Genomic DNA, 7,934 nt, shown 5'->3' on the forward strand with positions numbered 1-7,934 from the left:
TGGAACAGTGTACTCTGGCACTCAGCCGATTCACTCCATGTCTTCCTTTGGCTCGGCGGCCTCAGCGTCTCCTTCCGCCCGCTCTTCTGCCAGCTCGCCTGGGCTGAGGCGGGTGTAGACCGAGTCCCAGGCTTCCTCCAGGTCCTTCTGCTGCTTCTGGTACTCTTCTTTCTCTGCCAGGGGGTTCTCCTCTAGCCAAGAGGCAGCACCGTCGCACATTTCCAACATCCTCCGTTTGGCCTTCCCATCCAGGAGCTGCTCTTCCGCCACCCTCTTGAGCTCCAGGGTGCAGGATTCCAAGGAGTTCATGGCTTCAATCTTCTCCTGCAGGCTCAGGTCGTTTGCCCGGAATTCCTCTGCTGTCTGCACGATCGTCTCTATTTCCTCCTTGCCCAGACGTCCGCGTGTGTCCGAGATGGTCAGGTGGCCTGTGTTGCCTGTTTCCACATCCTTGGCTGAGACGGTCAGAATATTGTTCTCGTCAATGGAGAAGGTGACCAGAATGACCGGGACCCCACAGGGGGCTGGGGGGATGCCTTTCAAGGTGAACATGCCCAAGAGGTGGTTGTGTTTGGTCAGGGCCCGCTCTCCTTCATACACCATGAACAAGATGGTGTCTTGGTCATCCTCAGTCGTGGTGAACTCCATGACCTCTTTTGTTGGGACAGGTGAGTTGCGTTTTATGATGGTTGCCATGACACCTCCTTGAGTATTGATCCCCAGAGACAAAGGGGTGACGTCCAGAAGAAACATATTCTGCATCTTGGGCGTTCGGTTGCCCGTCAAGATGGCAGCCTGGATAGCTGCCCCATAGGCCACAGCTTCATCAGGGTTAATGCCTTTGTTCAGCTCCTTGCCATTGAAGAAGTCCTTCAGCAACTTCTGGATCTTGGGGATGCGGGTGGAGCCCCCAACCAAAATAATGTCCTCGATGTCCCCTTTGCTCATCTTGGCGTCTCTCAAGGCTCGCTCGAGGGGCTTCAGGGTGGCTCGGAACAGGTCGGAGCACAGGTCCTCGAACCGTGCCCGGGTGAGGGTGGTGTGGAAGTCAATCCCTTGGAAGAGGGAATCCACAGAGATGCTGGCACTAGTGGAGGAACTCAAGGTGCATTTGGCCCGCTCGGCGGCCGTCTTCAACCTCTGCAGAGACTTCTTGTCCTGATGGAGGTCTCTCCTGTGCTTTTTCTTGAACTCCTCTGCAAGGTGGGCCACCAACCTCTTGTCAAAGTCCTCCCCGCCCAAGTGGGTATCACCTGCGGTGGCCTTGACTTCAAAGATGCCGTCTTCCATGGAAAGGATAGAAACATCAAAGGTGCCCCCACCCAGGTCAAAAATGAGGATGTTTCGGCTGCCAGCCTCTTGATTCCTGGCATCCAGGCCGTAGGCAATGGCAGCTGCTGTGGGCTCATTCAGGAGCTTTAGGATCTGGAGGCCCGCAATGACTCCAGCATCAATGGTGGCCTGCCGCTGGGCATCGCTGAAGTAGGCGGGCACCGTGACAATGGCTTGGGAGATGGAGGAGCCCAGGTAGGCCTCAGCTGTTTGCTTCATCTTAGCCAGGACCATGGCAGAGATCTCCTCCGGGTAGAAGGTCCGTTGTTTACCTTTGTGGGAGACTTGGACCTTTAGCTTCTCCTCACGGCACACCACAGTAAATGGCCAGTGTTTCATGTCCTCCTGTACAGCGGCATCCTCATACTTGCGGCCAATCAGGCGCTTGGCATCAAACACCGTGTTCTGGGGGTTGAGAGAAGCCTGGCTCTTGGCTGGGTCTCCAATCAGGTGTTCTGTGTTGGTGAAGGCCACGTAGCTGGGTGTGGTCCGCTTCCCTTGGTCATTGGCAATGATCTCTACTTTGTCATGTTGACAGACGGCCACGCAGGAGAAGGTGGTTCCAAGGTCAATCCCAATAGCCAGGTCATTTTGCTTAGGCATGGTGATGTCCCAGAGGGTGACCGACTCAGGAGTGGAAGGTGACCGTTCTCATGAGAGATGCAGGTGTCTCCCCTTTTCTTTTGCCCCTTTTCCTCTTCTAGGACCAAGCAGCTGGACGACCAGGGCTTAGATTTTTCTCAGGGATCACGGAATCATCTTCCTTGCCTAGAGCTGGGCACTTGGGCCTGTCCTTGATCTGAGGGGCCCAGCCTTCCTTTCCCACCAACGCGATGACTTCACTGTCAGACATCACAATGGGGTTTGAACTGACAGCACTTCTTAAGCCTGAGCCATCTCCTTCTATGGCTCACCTGCTTCCTGGGTGAGATCCCAGGCCCCATTGATCGCAGGCTCTGGCTTCCAGAGGAATCAGCTGCAGAGGTGCTGGGGAAGCCCTAGGACTGGATACGGGGATACCAGTGTCCTCCTCGCAGCCAGTCCTTTGTCCTATGTTGCTTGGCCGGGGAAAGAAAGCGCTCTGGATGGGGAGGATCGGCAGCCAGGGGACGAGGCAAATCCTGTAAAGCAAAGGCTGAAGGAAAGGTATTTCCCCAGGCATTCGATGCACACTCAGTGGCCCTGCCGGTCCTCAGTGAAGAGCCCGCTCAGGCCGTTGGTTCTGTGCTCCCGCTGGAAGCCGTTCAAGCTGAGCAACAATCTGGAGGCTCCAGCTTTGCAGTAATGCTGACTACGGAGTTCCTGTGTCAGTCGTGACCTCTGGGGCGGAAAAGGAACGGTTTCCCAGGAGTGGCCTTGATGGAGACGTCTTCAGTGGGAGAGGGGCCTCTACAGAGGCTCAGCCCTTGCCATTGGAATTTGGGGCAGACCCCCTCCAAGCTGAGAGGGAGAAACAAACTCCTCCGGATGGGACCACAGAGGCTACGTGGCAGTGCAAGGCTGCGTGTGCGTTTGCGTGTGTGCCTGAGGTTGGAAAAACCCTTGTTCTGACCATTTCCTCCTTTGAATACAGGCCTCAGCCCCATAGTGGAAACTCAGTGTTCCTCTTCGGAAGAAGATCAGGGGCTATGCATGGCGGTGCACCACCTGCTCAGCCCTCGGGAGCTGGCCGGGACGGTTCTCCAGAGACACCGGGTGGCTGCCGTGTGCCGGAATCTCAGCCTGGCTCCATCGACACAGTCTTTTTTCGGCTCTCTCCTCGCCCACCCCCACCCCCAGGGCTTGGGCTGCCCCCACCCAGGGACGCCAGCCGCAGAGGAACAGGTGCGCCTGTCTCTTGATTTATCTGTTGCAGCCCCCTCCTCTCAAAAGCGAGGGGGGTGGAGGGTCATGTGGGTTTGCAGCCGGCTTTCACAAGTTCTGCAAAAACTTTCTAGCCAGGGGTGTGAACCAGCTCCTGCCCCACATCTTTGGTGAATGGAAAGGACCACCGAGGGTTGGGGGAGGGTCTCTGTCATTTGACGCCCAACCAAGAACTCTGGGCTGCCTGCGACCTCCGGAGCGTCCTGCCCACCCTCTCCAAAACATCCTTTCGCCTTGAGAGGAAGTGCTGGTTGACGATGGCCTGAAGGGGGATCCCCAAACTCCACGCTGCTCAGAAGAAGAACTCGAGGTTCGCCACTAGGTAAGAAGACTCCAGCCTCCGGCCATTTTGCGACCCAGAAGCAGACAAATCCTTTCCTGGCCAGATCTCATCCCTTCTTGGGGAGAGCTGATGGGGAGATTGGGTCCGGGGCTGGGAGGGTCGGTGGCAGGAAGGAGAGCTGCAGTCACACACAAAATGGGCATCAGAGGATTGTGCGCTCTGCTTGCCTGCAGTCAGCCCTGTGACCGAGGGAAGAAGAGGTTCCCCCCCCCCAGCTTCTCCATTGAAGTAGTTTCTGTTTCAAATGCTTAAATCCCATCGGTGTCTTCTAGTCAAATCGAACCTCGTCTCTCACTGTCCCAAAGGTAGTTTGGGGGAGACAATCTACCTGAGGATGGGCGGTCCCCTCCTTTCATCGCGTGACCCAGATGCCCGGAAACGCACACCCAGAGCAGAAGAAAACTCCGCTTAAGGGCACAATGGAGTTCCTGAGAGCATTCACTTCCTCATGTGTATTCTGCACACACCTATCCGCATATGTGCAAATATGCAAGAGGGTTTGGCCTAAAATACCCCCCCCCCATTCCTCTTAGGGGATCTGAAATAGCAAGGCCTATTTACAGCCTCTGCCTCGGTTGCTGCCTGTGGAGGACGGATCGGGTTGCAGGGCCTGCAGCCACTGCCAAAGGTCCCTTTCTCTCCCTTCCACAAAATGCCCATAGCCGGAGCTCTGAGGAAGACGCAAGGTGCCCGCGCAGGAGGCTGGCCGAGGCACTGTCCAGAGAAGGGCTGGGATCCTCCCGCTGCTCTCTCCGATGTTCTGGACCAGGTGCGGGGAAGGCCTTCCTGGCAATCGGGGTCTTTTCCGGTGTGGGCGAGCAGATTCCCTCCAAGGCCGTATGGATTGGAGTGGGGGACCCCCTTGCTTGCCAAGGCTGCCACACCTCCCGGGCACAGGCTTCCTCCTCAAGACTCTCTTCCTCCTCCTGTGCTGCAGATACGGTAAGAGAAGGCGGGAGGGGTGGGGTCTTTGCCACTCCTGGGGGGGCTTTATTGCAGGAGGCACATGGGTGCCTGGCCCTGTGCACTAACTCACCCCAGCTGCTCTTTGCTCCGCACAGTGCAAGCCCGCTGCAGGATCCTGCGCTGCAACTCGGAGTATGTGGCCTCCACCCTCCCCCTGCGGGGTCCTGGCAGGAGGGCAGCCCACTGCCTGGCCTTGCGCGCCTATGCCCGCTGCACCCGCCACACAGCCCGCGCCTGCCGCGGAGACCTAGCCTTCCACCTGGCCGTCCATGGCATTGAGGACCTCATGGCCCAACACAACTGCTCCAAGGAGGGGCCCAGCCCAGCAGCCCATCACCCCCTTCCTCCCAGGGCTGGGTCCCCAGACTTCTGTGACTATGAAAAGGCCTTTGCCCACAAGCGCAGCAGGCCACCCGCCTATCAGCACTGCGCTTCCTTCGGGGACCCCCACATCCGGACCTTCACGGACGAATTCCACACCTGCCGTGTGGAGGGCTCGTGGCCATTGCTTGACAACTACTACTTGTTTGCCCAGGCCACCAACTCTCCCGTGGCTAAAGGATCGAACGCTACAGCCACGAGCAAGGTGACCTGGGGGCTGCTGCTGCTCTGGAAGGGGTGGGGTGGGAGAAGGGGGAACCTGGAGGCTGGAGGGAACTGCCCAAGGGAGTTTGGGGCTTGGGCCTGCAGTCTGAAAAGGCTTCAAGCAGCTGAATTGGGAGACCCTTGGGGTAACATCCAGGAGTCCCAAGGGTGGAGATGGATGTCCAGGGATCGGGGCCTTTGGGACAAGCTGGAGGGGTTGAGGGAAGCTCCCCTCTGCTCAGCCAAATGCGGCTCTTCCTGACTCCAGGGAAGGGGTGCTGTGGGCCGTCTCCTGCTGCTGCTGACCTTCCCCTTTTTCCAGATCACCATCATCTTCAAGAACATGAAGGAGTGCATTGATCAGAAAGTCTACCAAGCCGAGGCGGACAACCTCCCGGCAGCATTTGTGGATGGCTCCGTGAACGGGGGGGAGCGGCCTGGCGGGGACAGCCTCAGCATCCTTGAGCGGGCTCCCGGGCAGCATGTGGAGATCCGGGCGGCCTACATTGGCACCATCATTGCGGTACGCCGGGCAGGGAAGCAGCTGTCCTTCTCCATCCGTGTGGCTGAGGAGGTGGCCAGCTCCTTCACCGAGGAGCAGGACCTGCAGCTGTGTGTGGGCGGCTGTCCTCCCAGCCAGCGCATCTCCCGGCAGCATGGCTGCTGCGGCCGTGGCACTGTCACCACCGAGAAGGCCTACCAGCTGTGCAAGGAGAAGCTGCTGGTGGAGGACGTCTACTTCCAGTCGTGCGTCTTCGATGTGGTGGCCTCGGGGGACAGCAACTTCACCCTTGCGGCACAAGGCGCCTTGGAGGATGCCAGGCTCTTCCATCCAGATGCCAAGAAGCTTCACCTCTTCCAGCGTGATGCTGCCCGCCAGGCCACCGCTAGCCCCTTCCCCTGCCTCACCCTGGCATTGATTCTGGTGCTTGCCTGGGAGATCCGAATTCTGCCAGCATTGGCTGCATCTGGAGCGTTTTCCTCCTGAGGCGCCAGATACGAAGGTCGGGGGGGGGCTCCCTGGGGGTGGCAGAGCCCAAACCAGCCGCTGCAGCAACTGAGACTGCTGGGCGGCTGGTGATATCCGTGGGTTGTTTTTTTTAAAAAAAGTGCTTAATATATGAAGTGGGAGACTTTGAGGAGAAGGCCTTGATGCTGCAAATGTTTTTCCCTGGAGGCAGAGAGAGGGGCCTGCTCCTTCCCCCCCCCCCCGGCCCTCTGGGTGGGAGGCAGCGACGTGTCCAGGCTCAAGCTGCCTTCAGTCACCAGGGCTCTTGGCCCCTGGCGGGGAGGGTACCTGAAGTGCAGAAGTGCCCTTTGAGAACAAAGGACTGAAATTCAACTGGGACCTTTACCTGCACGTGAGAATGCAGTTAGGGAGACCAAGTTGCCCTTAGCCAGCCTCTGGCCCACCACCATCACTCTGGCCTGGGCAGCTTCCCCTGCTGAGCGGCCTTTCCATCCTCACCTGCAGAGCTCGGTTAATCTGCCACTCATGCTCAGCATCTATTTCTGCAGAAACCACACACACACACACACAAACATACCCCCCCCCCCCCCGCCAGGCCCTGTCATTTGTTTCTCATGCAGCTTTGCTGCTTCTCAACAGGTGAAGCTCAAAATAACGGAGCGGCCTTCCCCAAGAATTGCAAAGACCAAGCCTGGTGTGTGTGTGTGTGTGGGGGGGGGGAGTCACATTGATCCTGCCCCCTCCCAGTCCCTGGTTGGGGGCCAGGCTGTTGCGCCCCCTTGTGGCAACTGACTGCATCTGACTGAGAAGCTGCATCTGGCTGGAAGGATGGATTCAGTGAAATCTTGGGGAGAGCAGGCTGGGGAACTTCAGGGTTCCCAGCCCCCCCCCCGAACATGCAGGTCCCCCCTACCTCCCATCTGGCTCCTGGGAAGGGGCTTCTTCAGAAAGAGCAGCTGTGCCTCCGGCTGCCACTTGAGGTCACCCGACACTAAAATTTGGTGCTGGGATTTTGCTCTCTGCTTTGGGTCCAGATTGCGAGAAGGAAGGCCATTTGCTCGCTCCTTCCCAGGCAGCCGTTTTCAAACCTTTGGGGTGAGTGCGGATGCCATCAAATGCACTGGAGGGAGGGTCATCCCCGCCAAGGAGACTTGGCGTTTCCTCCGGCACGACATCCGGTCTTCTATCAGCTGCAATTCCTGCATTAAATGGTGAGATGGGATGTCTTCGCCTTGATTTTTAGTTCTGTAGAAACTGGACTATGCACAGAATGATGTCCCTTCAGAAGATGGATGTTTGTATCTGACTGTGGTCTGAGAAAGCAGAGTCACGACCTAGGATCGCCTGAGTAAACAACCTTGGCAGAGTCGCTAATATGTCTAAAGAAAATATGCATTAAGTACCTCTTCCATTCTGTTCTTCTCCCCTCCTTCCTCCTGTTGCCTTTGGCTGTGTGTTCTTCTATGAAAAGAGAGAAAACATCTTACTAGGGTTTCTATGCATTCTTCCCAGAATATTTGCATCGGTATAGTTATCCAAATACAACTGAGGAATAAAATTATAATAAATATATGCTTTTCCTTCATTTTTAAAAAAATATTTTGCTAAAGCAAAAGCTTTGGGTTGTTCCTATCATCCTTGTAGAAACATCTAGACTATTTGCAAACCAAGAAGTCCCAGGGAAGCATGTGAGGAGTTTGGACAGCCACCTTCTCCATGTGTGGCAACCCTCTGGCTTGCCTAGAAATCAGCCCCTGGATACGTGGGAGGATCCTGAGCTGCTTGGCCTGTGAGGTAAACTAGCACAGAGGAAAGGGAAGGCATGTTTTCTTTAACTGCAAACACCGGCCAAGCCTGTCAACCATCTGGAGAGGC

At 56.9% G+C, this 7,934-nt stretch overlaps 2 protein-coding genes across 4 annotated transcripts; one reads left to right on the forward strand and one right to left on the reverse strand.

Moving 5' to 3' along the window:
- Positions 1–30: 30 nt before the first annotated feature.
- Positions 31–1,935, reverse strand: LOC310647498 (heat shock 70 kDa protein 1-like; the record flags this gene model as incomplete). Its single annotated transcript, XM_083374812.1, has 1 exon — positions 31–1,935. The coding sequence occupies one exon, from the start codon at positions 1,933–1,935 to the stop codon at positions 31–33; it is 1,905 nt and encodes a 634-aa protein (XP_083230938.1).
- A 1,075-nt stretch (positions 1,936–3,010) lies between these two features.
- Positions 3,011–7,590, forward strand: HJV (hemojuvelin BMP co-receptor). Of its 3 annotated transcripts, none has more exons than XM_083374761.1 (4): positions 3,011–3,517; positions 3,844–4,307; positions 4,600–5,090; positions 5,412–7,590. In XM_083374761.1, the coding sequence occupies exons 2-4, from the start codon at positions 4,016–4,018 to the stop codon at positions 6,075–6,077; spliced, it is 1,449 nt and encodes a 482-aa protein (XP_083230887.1). In that variant the 5' UTR covers positions 3,011–3,517; positions 3,844–4,015; the 3' UTR covers positions 6,078–7,590. The 3 variants fall into 3 exon arrangements, with proteins under 3 accessions (XP_083230887.1, XP_083230889.1, XP_083230888.1); XM_083374763.1 differs by having other exon boundaries at positions 4,201–4,480; XM_083374762.1 differs by lacking the exon at positions 3,011–3,517 and having other exon boundaries at positions 4,173–4,480.
- The last annotated feature ends 344 nt before the right edge of the window (positions 7,591–7,934 follow it).

This window comes from Vipera ursinii (assembly GCF_947247035.1).
Source record: "Vipera ursinii genome assembly, chromosome: 15".
NCBI classification, from domain to species: domain Eukaryota; kingdom Metazoa; phylum Chordata; class Lepidosauria; order Squamata; family Viperidae; genus Vipera; species Vipera ursinii.

Excerpts from the sequence above, each read along its gene's own strand:
- HJV (XM_083374761.1), top strand. The coding sequence starts at position 4,016 with ATGTGCAAATATGCAAGAGGGTTTGGCCTAAAATACCCCCCCCCCATT. Across the intron at positions 4,308-4,599 it reads TCTCCGATGTTCTGGACCAG|TGCAAGCCCGCTGCAGGATC; the intron begins GTGCGGGGAAGG and ends TGCTCCGCACAG. Across the intron at positions 5,091-5,411 it reads ACGCTACAGCCACGAGCAAG|ATCACCATCATCTTCAAGAA; the intron begins GTGACCTGGGGG and ends CCCTTTTTCCAG.